Source organism: Peromyscus eremicus, chromosome 1 (genome assembly GCF_949786415.1).
Source record: "Peromyscus eremicus chromosome 1, PerEre_H2_v1, whole genome shotgun sequence".
Classification (NCBI taxonomy): domain Eukaryota; kingdom Metazoa; phylum Chordata; class Mammalia; order Rodentia; family Cricetidae; genus Peromyscus; species Peromyscus eremicus.
The window spans coordinates 49,391,244-49,407,019 of record NC_081416.1 but is presented as its reverse complement, the minus strand read 5'-3'; the positions used below and the strand labels follow the sequence as shown (position 1 = coordinate 49,407,019).

The following is a 15,776-nucleotide window of genomic DNA, read 5'->3' as shown; positions in this document are numbered from 1 at the left end:
GCATCGTATTTTAAAAAGGAAACATCACTGAGGTACAGTTTAGTGCTTTATCAGTTTTTTTCTGCTTTAACAAATTCTATTCAAATGGAAATGGAGGAGGAGTGGATATGTAGAAAGGAGGAGAGGAGAGAGGGAGAAACTGTGGTTGGTATGTAAAATAAATGAAAAAATTCAATTAAAAATCACTACCCAATACTGAGGTATTTATCTACCATTTTGAACATAGGAAACTATTCCATATAAGTGGATTAAGCACAAGGACACAATTAAAAATGAAAAAAATTCTATTAAGTCTCTTGGTCAGTTATCCTTCTTTGGTGGTCACAGGTTGACCTCTTAAGGACATGAAATAGAAGTACCATCATCAGTTCTTGTGTTTAACTGTCCCCATTTAGTTAACATTATTATTAATTTTCTACGTTATACAGATCACATTTGAACAAAGGACATGTGGAAGTTTTGGATATCTGAAACACAATTTTTTTCCCTAAAAGGAGATACTTACAGAGACGAGGGAAGTAGAGACACTGTGTTAGGACGACGTAGCACTGAATTTACTCCTTCATATTCTGCTGCTGGTTAGCTGAATGATGGGGGTTCTGCATTATCAATTGTGAACTATATGGACAATATTGATCTGAGCAATCAAGGAGAAGGAGGAAGCTGGGTCAAGGGGAGACTCATATAAAAGGTGAGAGGACTGAAGAAGGATATAGCTTCCTGTGTCTCACTGTGGGTTCCCAATTTCAGCCTCTGCCAAAGGAAAGGCACCAACTAGAGATCTGCTTCCCTCTCTTGTTGTGATACCCATTCTCCTCTCCTGTCTGCATCAGCATCATATCCATTTGTAGATTGCTGAGAAAGAGCAGGTGTATAGTTAGGGTTTCTTGACAGTTTTCTCATCTCAAAGGCTGAGGTACCTTTTGAATGGCTCTCTTGTGTATTCTTATGAAAAAGGGGATATGACTTATTTTTAGTAGTTGAAGAAAGAAAGATGAACTGATTTCCCCAAACTCAATACATTGCTACATTGTGAAACTGAAATTCAGTATGATTATGTTCATTTCCAAAGTCATTTGATGTCTTATAACAGTAACGGAACAAGAATTCAGCAGGATTGTGTTATTTCTTCAGCTCAATTTTAGAGTAAGGGTAGTAGAAAAAACTCAAATGAGTTATCTGTTTAAACAATTGTAAAGTTTCCAGGTAAATCTGAAGTCAGCAAAAAACTAGCCTAGTGTATTAAACATCTGCAAGAGTTCCCATAAGACTATGCAGCAGAGATCATGTTCAGAAAATGGAGCCAGACTACCTCAAGTTAGACTCAACTGCATTCCTCTCACTGAGTTGATTAGGAACTTCAGAGGTACATATTTAGTCCTTCAGTCCTTTCCCACACATTTGGTGGTGCTTACAGCACTGTTGGGGTTGGACTTACAGTCACAACACAGACACAGTGCAGGGAAGGTTTACTCTGGAGAAATGCTAGGTTTTGTGGAAATACAAGTATTTAAGTCTATCCATAGCCGTGGTAACCACGGCTGTGCTCTCTCTAGGGTTGGTATGGAAAGGGTTCCTATAGAAGACAAAGACTGTCACACTCTAGAAGAATAGCAGAGGTGGAAAAGTAACACCAGTCAGTGGTGAAATGACACAGCCACCCAGAGAGCACAAAAAAGCAGTGTAGTCTGTGAGTGTATGGGAGTGTGCAGTGAAAGGACTTTTCAGGTTACCAGACAGTCCCTTGCCTCATTACCTCATTAATACATGCTTTATTGTTGCAGTCCATGGTTATTAGGCATTGTTTGATAAATGAATGAGTGATTTAAGCCTATTACCTCCTAAGTCTGTATTTCATGCAAGCAGGCTTGCATAATCAGTAGGAGATAGAAACAGAACGGAGACACATTGTCCCTCCCCTCCAACTTCAGGCTACATAGTTTTACATATTGCCTTATGGTGGCATTTGACAACATCTGGCTGTAGAATCTCATTTGACAGAGACTTCTTACACTGGTTTTAACGTGTAGCAGCCACACAGTAAGCAACTGAAAGACTCTTAACGAATTCCGGATGACTTACACATAGTGTGCCACAATTCTACATCCTTTTAAACACACCTGTACTTCCAATACTTGACACCCACCTTCGTTGTGTTTGTCAGGGAGATGACCATCCTTGGTCTGAGATATCTGATATCCCTGGAAAATATTCAAAGTCAACTTTGTTAAACATAATCAATGACAACATCTGAATTTTAGCACGCACAACCTTAGTGCTAGATAGCCAATGTCTTTACCCGTTATCTTTGATCCTAAAACTTCAAGTGAAAATCATATGCTATTTGGTGCAGGATGCAACATTATTTCTTGAAAAAAGATGTGCTATTGAAGAAGATTTCAGTGTCTTTGCTCCATTTTCAGGAGAGAGATGGTAAACTCAAGGATTTGCCTATTTAAGGTTCTTGGATTTGGACAGTATTCCTGTCTTAATCTCGAATCCCTTAACCTCAGGCTTAATGTAAGAATGACAAAGGGAATGTCATTGGACAGGGAAGTAGCAGTAACTGATTTGATGATGTGGTTTCAATGGGATTCATTAAAATGTTATCAAAGCTTGCATGTATGCACACACACACACATTGACACATTTTGGCTGGTGTACAAATTCCTTAGAGGCCATAGAAGAGACTATTTGATTTGTATATTCAACATTTTGCACTGGGAACTGTGTTGTGTCCTGCCTGATCTGTTAGTCTCTGGCCTATTATGAGAGCTAGGTAGAGAGGGTAACTGTTGGGCAAGGATGTGGAATTAAAGTAGCTAGTTTCACTGGTGGTGATGAAATTTCAATGGTAATTATTATATTGTTGCTAACAGATACACTGATGTGTAAGGAAATAGCGACCTATTATGGAAAAAACCCACTACATAGTCCATGTCCAGTTTATCTCATGACAGGAGAGCAATCAAATGCCATTATTCTCAGCTTATTCTGCTCTGTTAAAGCATGCTGAACCATATATTTAAAATATTTCTGGGGTCTTTTTTCACGTTTTCAAAAGCGTGAAAAAAGTACATTTGAATATGTTTCACAGTACCCCAGAAACAAGCTGTGACGAAGTTAGAAAGACTGGACCTCTAGAGGTCTCATGACCCTTCTTATCAAGCAGAAAACAGTAGAGGCTCCTGGACCTGTTTGTTGCTATTTCTAGGGCCACGAACTCTGTCCCATCTCAGTAATCCAGGGTTAAGCAAACCCTTAGTTGACGTTTTCCTTTCTTTTCCAGTGTATTTCTGGTGTATTTAATGAACACAGCTGATATGAAGAAAGGAGTAGGCTCAGTACAGGGAGAAGAGACAAGGGCATCCCTTGTATCCCTTGTCAACAAGATTAGTGGTTTTACAAATTAAGCACAATAAGACAGTAAGAGGAGCCTTTGGGCCATGCAATACACCTTGCTGAAGAAGAATTTGAGTAGACATGTCAATGTATTTTGTTACATAAGAATGGAATTTGAAGATAAAAATAAAATTGGAACAAGAATAAATAAATGAATACAAAGCAGAAACTGCCATTCAACCACGAAAGGAGTTAGCAATGTTATAAGAACTCTGGAGTCTCTAGCCTATATTCAGCATGCAGAAAAGGTAAAACCTAGTTTTCATTCAACAATGTCATTACTGAAGTCTGGGAGTATAGCTCAGTTGGTAAAATACCTCTCCAGCATATATGATGGCCTGGGTTCAATTTCAAGTACGGCATAAACTGAGCATGGTGATTCACACCTGTAATCCTAGCACTCTAGGTAGAAGAAGAAGGATCAGGAGATTAACGTCATCCTCCACAGCACTGCGAAATGGAGACCAGCCTGAGCTACAGGACTCCTACTCCGCTCAGTATATCATTAATTCCTGCTTTCACACACCTCCAGGCACTAAGAATGAGATAGTGAGACAAATACATATCCCTTTGACATTCTAGTGGGAAGATAAAGGTATTTTAAAATAAATTAAATTAGCTGGGTTTGATGCCATACAACTTTAATCCTAGCACTTGGGAGGCAGAGGCAGGAGGAGCTCTGTGAATTCAAGCCCAGCCTGTTTGACATAGTGAGATCCAGGACAGACAGGACTCACGTTTTCAAAAGCGTGAAAAAAGTACATTTGAATATGTTTCACAGTACCCCAGAAACAAGCTGTGAAGAAGTTAGAAAGACTGGACCTCTAGAGGTCTCATGACCTTTCTTATCAAGCAGAAAACAGTAGAGGCTCCTGGACCTGTTTGTTGCTATTTCTAGGGCCACGAACTCTGTCCCATCTCAGTAATCCAGGGTTAAGCAAACCCTTAGTTGACTTTTTTCCTTTCTTTTCCAGTGTATTTCTGGTGTATTTAATGAACACAGCTGATATGAAGAAAGGAGTAGGCTCAGTACAGGGAGAAGAGACAAGCCTGAGGTTAAGGGATTCGAGATTAAGACAGGAATACTGTCCAAATCCAAGAACCTTAAATAGGCAAATCCTTGAGTTTACCATCTCTCTTCTGAAAATGGAGCAAAGACACTGAAATCTTCTTCAATAGCACATCTTTTTTCAAGAAATAATGTTGCATTCTGCACCAAATAGCATATGATTTTCACTTGAAGTTTTAGGATCAAAGATAACGGGTAAAGACATTGGCTATCTAGCACTAAGGTTGTGCGTGCTAAAATTCAGATGTTGTCATAGAGATCCTGTCTCAAAAAGTAAAAAAAAAAATTATGGAATTATTTTAGATGATTAAAATATAAGCAAAACGGGCTGGAGAGATAGCTCAGTGGTTAAGAGCACTGCCTGCTCTTCCAGAGGTTCTGAGTTCAGTTCCCAGCAACCACATGGTGGCTCACAACCATTCATAATTTGATCCGGCGCCCTCTTCTGGCCTGTAAGCATACATGCAGACAGAATATTGTATACATAATAAACAAATAAATATTTAAAAAAAATAAGCAGAACAAACCAGAGCTGAAAATAGAAAGTTACTTAGTGATGTATTCTTCCTTTAAAAAAAACTTTCTTTTGAGACCCAGAGAAGTCTGCCCCTAGATCCCATCCCTGGGCACCAGCCATTCCGGGGAAGACCTGCCAAACTTGGCCCCAGGTTCTAACCATCGGGCAGGATCCCCTTCACCCCCACCGGGAAGGTTCCCCTTCTCCAAGACCCCTGGCAGACCCTACAATCTCCACGCCCTGCTCCCATGCCCATCCACCCTAGACCCCAGCCACTTCCTGAGACTTAGAGACCAGCCCCCAGCGCCCATCCTGCCCTGGAGCTCCCATCTGGACAAGAGAGAGAGGCTTCCTGAATCTGTCAGCTCTATCTGGACCAAGAGCGCTGATAAGACCAAGAACGAATCCACAAGGAGATGGGCAGATGTCAAGGCAGAAGTACATACAACAAAATGAAGAGCAATACAGCATCACCAGAACCTAGCCCTCCTCCAACAGCTAGACCTGAACATCACAAAATGGAAGAAGCAGAAGCAAGCAACCTTATGAATAACATCATGAAGAGGGTAGAGGCTTATATAGAAGAAATCACAAATGAAATTAAGGAAAAGACAAACGAAAATGGGAAGAACCCTATAAAAAACTAGAGGAAAGGACAAATAAAGCAGAAGAAATCAATAAATACCTGAAAGAAAATCATGAAAAAGCAATGTAACAGATGAAGGAAACAATCCAAGACCAGAAAAGGGAAATAGAAAAAATGAAGAAGACACAAACAGAGGGAATGCTGGAAATAGAAAATCTGAGTAAACGAATGGGAACTTCAGATGCAAGTATAACCAACAGAATGCAAGAGATGGAAGAGAGGATCTCTGGCGTTGAAGATACGGTAGAAGAAATAGATTCATCAGTCAAAGAAAACACTAAAGCCAACAAAGTCAGCAACATAGGATACAAGATCAACTCAAAAAAATCAGTAGCCCTCCTATTTGCAATTGACAAACAGGCTGAGAAGGAAATCAGAGATACATCACCCTTTACAATAGCCACAAATGATATAAAATACCTTGGGGTAACACTAACCAAGCAAGTAAAGGACCTATATGAGAAGAACTTTAAGTCCCTGAAAAAAGAAATTGAAGAAGATGTCAGAAAATGGAAAGATCTCCCATGCTCATGGATAGGCAGGATTAACATAGTAAAAATGGCAATCTTACCAAAAGCAATCTACAGATTCAACGCAATCCCCATTAAAATACCAACACAATTCTTCACAGACCTGGAAAGAATAATACTCAACTTCATATGGAAAAACAAAAAACCCAGGATAGCCAAAAGAATCCTGTACAATAACACAACCTCTGGAGGCATCACGATCCCTGACCTCAAGCTCTACTATAGAGCTACAGTAATAAAAACTGCTTGGTACTGGCATAAAAACCGACATGTGGACCAATGGAATTGAATTGAAGACCCTGACATTAATCCGCACACCTATGAACATATAATTTTTGACAAAGAAGCCAAAACTATACTATGGAAAAAAGAAAGTATCTTCAACAAATGGTGCTGGCATAACTCGATATCAATGTGTAGAAGGCTGCAAATAGATCCATATCTGTCACCGTGCACAAGACTTAAGTCCAAGTGGATCAAAGACCTCAACATAGATCCAGTTACTCTGAACCTGATAGAAAAAAGTAGGAAGTAGTCTTGAACGCATTGGCATAGGAGATCACTTCCTAAATATAACACCAGTAGCACAGACACTGAGAGAAACAATCAGTCAATGGGACCTCTTGAAACTGAGAAGCTTTTGTAGAGCAAAGGATACAGTCAACAAGTCAAAGTGACAGCCTACAGAATGGGAAAAGGTCTTCACCAACCCCACATCTGACAGAGGACTGATATCCAGAATATATAAGGAACTTAAGAAATTAGACATCAAAAAGCCCAACAGTCCAATTAAGAAATGGGCTATAGAACTAAACAGAGAATTCTCAACAGAAGAAGCTCAAATGGCTGAAAGACATTTAAGGAATTGTTCAACATCCTTAATCACCAGGGAAATGCAAATCAAAACAACTCTGAGATACCACCTTATGCCTGTCAGAGTGGCTAAGATCAAAAACACTGAAGACAGCTTATGCTGGAGAGAATGTGGAGCTAGGAGAACTCTCCTCCACTGCTGGTGGGAATGCAAGCTTGTACAACCACTTTGGAAATCAATATGGCGCTTTCTTAGAAAATTGGGAATCCATCTCCCCCAAGATCCTGCTATACCACTCCTGGGCATATACCCAAAAAATGCTCAATCATACCACAAGAGCACTTGCTCAGCTATGTTCATATCAGCATTGTTTGTAATAGCCAGAACATGGAAACAACCTAGATGACCTTCAACTGAAGAACGGATAAACAAAATGTGGTACATATACACAATGGAGTACTACTCAGCAGAGAAAAACAATGACATCATGAGGTTTGCAGGCAAATGGATGGATCTAGAAAAAACTCATCCTGAGTGAGGTAACCCAGACTCAGAAAGACAAACATGGTATGTACTCACTCATAGGAGGATACTAGATGTGGAACAAGGATGACTGGACTGCTACTCACATCACCAGGGAGGCTACCTGGAAAACAGGACCCCAAGAAAGACACGGGGATCGCCCAATGATGGAGAAATGGAAGAGATCTACATGAACAGCCTGGACATGAGTGGGGGTAATGAAGGGCGAGGGTCGAGGGAGAGCTTGGGGGAGCGGGAGATCCTAGCTGGATCAACAACAGAGAGGGAGAACAAGGAATAGGAGACCATGGTAAATGAAGACCACATGAGAATAGGAAGAAGCAAAGTGCTAGAGAGGCCCACAGAAATCCACAAAGATACTCCCACAACAGACTGCTGGCAATGGTCAAGAGATAGCCCGAACTGACCTACTCTGGTGATGGGATGGCCAAACACCCTAATTGTTGTGCTAGAAACCCCATCCAACGACTGAGGGATCTGGATGCAGAGATCTATGGCAAGGCCCCGGGTGGAGCTCTGGGAGTCCAATTAGCGAGAAAGAGGAGGGTTTATATGAGTGAGAATTGTTGAGACCAAGGTTGGAAAAAGCACAGGGACAAACAGCCAAACGAATGGAAACACATGAACTATGAACCAGTGGCTGAGGAGCTCCCAACTGAATCAGGCCCTCTGGATAAGTGAGACAGTTGATTAGCTTGATCTGTTTGGGAGGCATCCAGGCAGTGGGACTGGGTCCTGTCCTCAGTGCATGAGCTGGCTGTTTGGAACCTGGGGCTTATACAGGGACCCTTGGCTCAGCCTGGGAGGAGGGGACTGGACCTGCCTGGACTGAATCTACCATATTGAACTCAATCCTCAGGGCAGTCTTTGCCATGGAGGAGATGGGAATGGGGGATGGGCTGGGGGGAAGGTGGGAGCGGGGAGAACAAGGGAATCCATGGCTGATATGTAAAATTAAATTAAATTATAAAATACAATTTAAAAAAAAGAGTCACAGTCAGGAAGGGAAGCGCAAAACCCTGTCCACCTGCAGCTCTCACATCACTGTGGTGGTTCTCTTTTTTGTTCCCTGCATTTTCATGTATGTTAGACCTGTGTCCAATTTTCCCACTGATAAATTCATTACTGTTTTTTTATACAGTTTTCACACCCATGCTGAATCCTTTAATATACACTTTGAGGAATTCAGAGATAAAAGTTCTATGCAAAAACTCTGGTGTATAATGTTATGTACATATAGAGTACAGATGTTCTGTTGCTAAAGAATATGCTAATTATGAGATATCAAAGAAACACCAAATTATTGAACTAATTAACAAACAAATGTTTTGTGGAAGCATCATGTTTTTAAAATATCTGTTGAACTTTATCATACTATATAATTTAGATATTATATTTTAGGATAATTAGAGTTTCGTATTTGACTTATGTGACAATTTGAACTTTTCTTAGTTTTCATCTATGTTGGACTATCACAGAGCAGAAGAACATAAAATATTTCCATTGTGATATGGAAACACCACCTATGGTTTGAAGAAATTTTGTTTTGCTTTGTATTCTTGATTTGACATAAATCTTATCATGTGTATGTAAGGCATACAGTGTGATGACACAGAATGTAGGTAATAAAAAAATTCCTCAAGTAAAAAAAAACCCAACTTTCTTTTTATATATTCTTTGTCTTTCACATCATGCATCTCTATCCCATTCATTCCTGTCACTTCGTATCTGCCCTCTGCCCTTGCAGCCCACCCCCAATAAAATTTAAGAGAAAAAGAAACAAAAAAAGGAAAAAATCTCATCATGGAAACCTTGAACCAGACCAATGACTCTTTGCAATGAACACTTGTTTCGGAGCCGTGCAGCTTAGTCTCAGATCAGCATATGATTACCTGTCCAATGGGTTTCCTCGGGGCAAGGCACGTGTGGAAATGGACTCTCACTTGGCAAGGACCAGTAGTCCATGGGACAGTGTAGAAATTTGTAAAATTTTTGTAGCTTGCAGGCTCCTTTCTTTCTCATTATATTGGTGATTCTTTGGGCAATTTTTTAGTTTCACTTTGTCAGTCACACATGCAACAGCTGTAATTTCCCTCGGAAATTCTGCTCTTTCTAGAATATTTTCTCCTAAGATTCAGCAGGGGCTAATGTTTCTCAAATTTCTTACCTAGAATTACTAACTACAACTCCTAATTCTGGGAGCTTTTCTGACTCAATAGAGACAATTAGGTGCACATGAGAAAACAACACTTGGAACATTACACATATCTCACAGTTCTGGAAAGGAGAGTAAGGCATGCATACATAGAATAGTGAAAAAGCCTCAGGAATATACATAGTGTCAACTGTTGAGAGTAAGTTTCCTAGACACCAAACATATAAAATCAATGATAGGGTCTAGTATGATCCAATGGAAAAAATGTAATGTAAAATATGGGGGGATAGATCCATCTTTACCACACACAGGAGATTATATTGGTGAAAAAATTATGATATAGTGAGATAGGCAAAGAGTGCCTTACTGAAGTCTGCCTTTTACAGAGAGCTTGAGACATGGGAACCTTTTGTAGACAAGGGAACTGCATAACAGCATATCTTGCAGACATGAAAGAATTGTTTGGGGTTGAATATTGTTGTTCTTAAAGCATTGTACCCATGTTTATTACTTTTTAACTTTGTAACTGCAAGTCACTGACAGCTGACATAAGTGCTGGGAGAGCAGGAAGTGTGTGACTGGATATTTAGTTAAGACTGAAAAAATGCTGAACTCTGTGTCTAGAATAAGGCTATGTAGGGGGTGGGAACGTGTATTTGGGGAAGCATAAAAAGGAACAATGGGGCCTTTCATAATAATCACAATGTATTCGTTAAAATATGATGTATTTCTTAAAGTAAAATATAGGAGCCAATGATAAAACTGCTCATGAAGCCTGGTAGAAAAAACTCTGTTCAAGTATAAAGACTCTTGAGCTGTTCTGGGCACTTGAGTGCAATCTACTTGGTGGTCAGAATTTTTCTTTGTGCCGAGGCCCCTTCTCCATCTCAGGTTCTGCGCCTGAGCTAAGGTTGGACCACGGCATACTTGCAAGTATCATTTCTTTTTAAAGTATTTTTTTAAATTATGAATGTGTGCACATAAGTGAGTGCAGGTGCCTGTGGAATCTGGAAGACAGCGTCATACCCACGTGGAGCTCAAGTGACAGGACTCTGTGAGCTATCTAATGTTGGTGCTGAGAACAGAGCTCAGGTCCTCTGCAAGAGTAGTGCCCACCCTTCACTGTGCCATCTTGTTAGCCCCAATGATGTATTATCTTTAAAAGGGTAGTGAGAGAGTGATGAGCTTTACAAACATTTATTTATTTAACTAAATGTTGTGTGCATGTTCGTGTATGCAGGTAAATGTGGACGCTAGAGGCCTCGGATCCCTCTGGACAACATGGGATCTAGGGAACATACTCAGGTCTCTGCAAATACAGTATGTACTCTTTACCACTCAGCCATCTCTCCAGTTGTGAGAATGAGGAGTTTTTGAAAGAAGGTGGCCACTCTGACTAAAGTGGAATATAGTGAGATTGAGGGAGGCAGCACAAAACACATTAGCTCACTAGTACAACAGTTTTCATTGAATACATGGAAAGACAATAGAGAATATGCACAATGGAGATTAATGTACAATTATTTGTTTTTATTGTCAGCTTTAGGAATCAAGCTGAGGGCTTCAAACATGCTGGATAAATGCTCTATGGCTGAGCTACACTCCTGTCCTGAAATGTACTTTGTGATCCTCATTTAATTCTATTTCAGAATGAGAAATACAGCTATTACAGAAGACGTGGAAGGAGCCTAGATGGTAGAGCGACTGTCTAGTGAGCATCAGGCCCCAGATTTTGGTTCTTTAGAGATTAAATACAGTTGTGTTTTGCAAGTTCATATTGTGCAATTTCAGTGGCCATCAGGCCCCAGATTTTGGTTCTTTAGAGATTAAATGCAGTTGTGTTTTGCAAGTTCATATTGTGCAATTTCAGTGGCCATGTTTTCAAAAATTTTAATTCTTTCTTCTGCACACTTAATTGTGTAATTAACTCCTCATGGGGAATTTCTCATTTCAGTTCAGTTTTTGTATTGTTTTGATGTATTTTGAATCTGAGCATCTGTATAGCTCATCAATTATGGACATATCTCAACTATGATCTCCTGAAATGGTATTTCTGCATTCCTATTATTTTTTCAGGAACTCCTGTCATACTTAGCATTTATCACATTCATTCACTTTCTTCTCCGTGTCTATGAATCACATTATAGTGTATTGATTGTTCTGTCTGTCCATGTGTGACCCTTTTTAGTTTTCAGTTCATTATAATTTTCATTTCTAAACGTTTTGTTTCACTCTTACCATAAATCTACTTTCTGTTTCTAGTATCATTTTTACTCAGATTTAAAAAAGCTATGCATAGCTTTCACGTTTATGTTATGTTTTTTTTTATCTTATTTCTCTAACACATAATTTCTTGCTAGTAAATCTTGTTCTTACTTTGTGGCATGATTTCATCTGAGATAGCATGAATTCACACATAATCTTTGTATATACTTTTATCCATCTTGGGACTACTCCCACATCTTCCTATGGAAATATTGGTGTGTTTTGGTTTTAGCTGCTCCCACAAGGAAACAATGCAACATGAAGTATGTGTACAGTATTATCTTCTAGCTCTCAAAAATTATAATTTCCAGAGCTTATCTATCTTTGAGAAATTAATATGGGTTGTGTATTATTATCAGTTATGATCACCTCTAGTACTAATAATTAGATACATTTCAGTGGATCCTTTACTTCAGTCTTCCTGGATACAAGAAGGAGGAATAAGGAAATGGGTTTTGCTCTTCTGTATATGATTACCTGCAGTTCAATTTTCAGGGTCGTCTGTACTCAATACATAGGCTGTTTGGAAGTTGGGATGAATACATTTCTTCAAACACTACTTAACTGTGTTGTAATTATACCATAGTGGGCATGGGTCTAACAAAGTTTTTGAGTCTAACTTTTGACACCCATGATCCATGCACCTGAGAGGCTGAGACAGAACAGTTACTGTGAGTTTGAGGGTAGCTTGGGCCTCAGTGTGTTCCAGGCCACCCTGGGCTAAAAATGATACCATGTGTCAAAAAGTCAACACTAACCCTCAAAATAGGAAAGAGTTAAGACTGACTAGTTTGAAATCAATTTTTACAAGTCTTTGATTCTTCCATCTCACAAATTCAATTGAGATTTACTATAAGTAAATGGGTTGGGTTCTATTTAGACATCGTAATTATAAAGGATAATTATACCTGTTAATTGACAACTTTATTGTATTTTAATATGCCATGGTAAAGGAAGTCACAAAGCAGCATACATAAGAAAAACAAAATATTTATTTATTGTGTTAGATATGTTTTTATTTTTTCAAATACTCAAGTCATAAGGTGGATGTTAAATGTAAAATAAGTAGTTCCAGACTCTTGCTATTTATGTATTTATATATTCAAGTTTTACAAAGGCAGACTGCAAGTCAAGTTCACAGTCAATTTTCAGAGTCATAGGGAATGAATGACAGCAGGAAATCTTTAAAAACCATTTAAAACAACTGTGTATTGACTTAAAAAAGGAAGACCAAAACTACCAACAGTGTTTAACTCATAGCAGAACCCCCAAAGTCGTAGAATAATTGCCAATAAATGGAGATATATGTGCTAGAGACCTGCAATTTTGAGACAAATGACCCTGTTAACCCCTATATGTCTCAAATCAAACCCTTGATTGGCAACCTTTGATAGGTGACCCAGCACTTCTATTATAGTTCATGTTTATTCCTTGTTTTCTGTCAGTCTCCCTTCATGGGTTATACTCTTCTTGCTTAACTTGGTACTGAAGTCCATGTTTACAAATGATTTTATGAGTCAGATCTTTCATAAACACACCATATTACTATACTTGATTGTGTATAGCCAAGTCCCAATGTAAAAAAAAAAAAAGATTCAATTATATTTCCACAATCAGTTATGGAACTATTCTACCTCAGAAAGTATGAGTCTTTTCCTGAGTCTCTTCATGGCTGACTTCATCTCCTGGTTCCTCAAGGTGTAGATCATTGGGTTCAGGACAGGGACAATGCTGTTTAGGGTGACTGAAACAGCTCTGTCCATGGGGAGGGCAGTGAAAGGCCGGGCATAGACATAGATGCAGGGCACAAAGTGCAGGGTGACCACGGTGATGTGGGAGGTGCAGGTGGAAATGGCTTTTCTCTTCCCCTCCCCTGTGTGCGACCTCAGCATTGTCAAGATGACTGTGTAGGATACAAGAAGAAGAACAAACCATAGTGTAGTGATCAGGCCATTATTTGAAATCATCAGGAGTTCAAGATCAAAGGTGTCAGTGCAGGCGAGTTTGAGAACCTGTGGGACATCACAGTAGAAACCATCAACAACATTGGGTCCACAGAAGGGGAGTGGGAGCAATAGGTAAATCTGCACAATGGAGTGAACAAAGCCACCCACCCAGGAAGCCACAATGAGGGCTGTGCACCGCCCCTTACTCATGATAGTCACATAGTGCAGGGGCTTGAAGATGGCCATGTAACGATCAAACGCCATCACAGAGAGGGAGAAAATGTCTGCCCCACCAAGTAGGTGGAAGAAAAAGATCTGTGTAAAGCAGCCATTGAAGGAGATGGTCTTTCTTCTTGAGAGAAGGTCTACTAGGACCTTTGGAATAGTGATGGAGGAGAAGCAGATGTCTAAGACAGAGAGGTTACGAAGCAGGAAGTACATAGGAGTGTGAAGGCGGGACTCCCAGGTCACGGTGACCATGATGGTGACATTTGCTAACACAGTTGTTACGTAAACCATAGATAAAAAGAAAAACAAGAGTAAACTCAGTTCTTGAGATTGGGTAAGGCCACAAAAAATAAATTCAGTCACCTTGGTGTGATTTCTCAGTGCCATCGAATGACATTTCTTCCTCTGTGTACACCTGTAAAGGAAATTCTAGAATTACTGAAACAATAGAGTAAGGTTTGCATCCTAAAGAGATTGAACGTGCACAGGTATGTACTTTGTCACTGTAGCATGTTCATTAGGAACTTGCTCTGGAACTTGGGAAAAGCACTTGAGCTTACTTGCCTCAGTTCTATCACTAGTACAAGTTGTAGTTTAGACTAGACAATTTGTTTTCATATTATACTTGGTGGGTGCTTGTGGACTGTGTTAAAACTTGCCTCTAGGAACTGAGAATGAGAGCCTTATGTAAGGGCACACAAAGCAGGTTCTGGGCTCCAGCCCTGTAAATCTAAATATTCCCATTTTACTACATTTTGTTTCTATAGTTTAAAAGATACCAAGGGCTTGGTGAGATGGCTCAGCACGTAAAGGCACATTCTGCCAAATCTGAAGACTTGAGTTTGTTTCTCAGAACCTACATGGTGGAAGGAGAGAACTTCTACAAGTCTTCTGACCTCCATACCCTGGCAGTGGCACTCATGTGTGTGTGCTGTCTATTCATCCATCCACCTATCTTTTCATCCACCCATCTATTCATCCATCTATTCATCCATCCATCCATCCATCCATCCATCCATCCATCCATCCATCCATTATCTATCTATCTATCTATCTATCTATCTATCTATCTATCTATCTATCTAATCTTAAAGCCACTGGAATAAATTGCTACTCTTCAATAACATAATAAGGATCCACATGGAGAGATATTATTATTATTATTATTATTATTATTATTATTATTATTATTATTATTTTGGTTTTTCAAGACAGGGTTTCTCTGTGTAGCTTTGCGCCTTTCCTGGAACTCACTTGGTAGCCCAGGCTGGCCTCGAACTCACAGAGATCCGCCTGCCTCTGCCTCCCCAGTGCTGGGATTAAAGGTGTGTGCCACCACCGCCCGGCTAATGGAGAGATATTATTGTTTTAGAAACTCCCATATGTTTAAATACAATGTTTCTTTGCATCATTCTGAGGCTCAAGGGGTAGATATTATTATCTCACTTTAGTGATACCAAATTGAGCACGTAAAAGAAAATAAAGTCTCCAAAGTCATAAAGAAAGCCAATGGCAGGGTAGAAATAAGACAAATTTCTCCTGGCACCTCATTCTCCTGTCAATTTCAAGACTCACAAATCTAGAGATAATTTATGTAAGGACCTCCTTACTCACTTTTTCCAAGCACTTCCCAGGGTGAATTTCATCACCCTTTCTCTTCT

General features: G+C 39.6%; 1 protein-coding gene across 2 annotated transcripts; it reads right to left on the bottom strand.

The window, feature by feature from the left end:
• Positions 1–689: 689 nt before the first annotated feature.
• Positions 690–15,776, bottom strand: LOC131897295 (olfactory receptor 4D11-like). Of its 2 annotated transcripts, XR_009375647.1 has the most exons (4): positions 15,730–15,776; positions 14,479–14,530; positions 2,147–2,201; positions 690–855 (listed from the first exon to the last, which is right to left on the bottom strand). XR_009375647.1 is itself a non-coding variant. In XM_059248175.1 (3 exons), the coding sequence occupies exons 1-3, from the start codon at positions 14,404–14,406 to the stop codon at positions 836–838; spliced, it is 906 nt and encodes a 301-aa protein (XP_059104158.1). In that variant the 5' UTR covers positions 14,407–14,468; the 3' UTR covers positions 690–835. The 2 variants fall into 2 exon arrangements, 1 of the variants encoding a protein (XP_059104158.1); XM_059248175.1 differs by lacking the exons at positions 14,479–14,530; positions 15,730–15,776 and adding an exon at positions 13,576–14,468.

Bases quoted from the DNA above. Each gene is read 5' to 3' on its own strand.
- LOC131897295 (XM_059248175.1), bottom strand. From the start codon at position 14,406: ATGGTTTACGTAACAACTGTGTTAGCAAATGTCACCATCATGGTCACC. The intron at 2,202-13,575 runs GTAGAATAGTTC...AATATTTTCCAG, and splicing joins AAAGACTCATACTTTCTGAG to GGATATCAGATATCTCAGAC. The intron at 856-2,146 runs GTGGGTGTCAAG...GCTCTTTCTCAG, and splicing joins CCCTGACAAACACAACGAAG to CAATCTACAAATGGATATGA.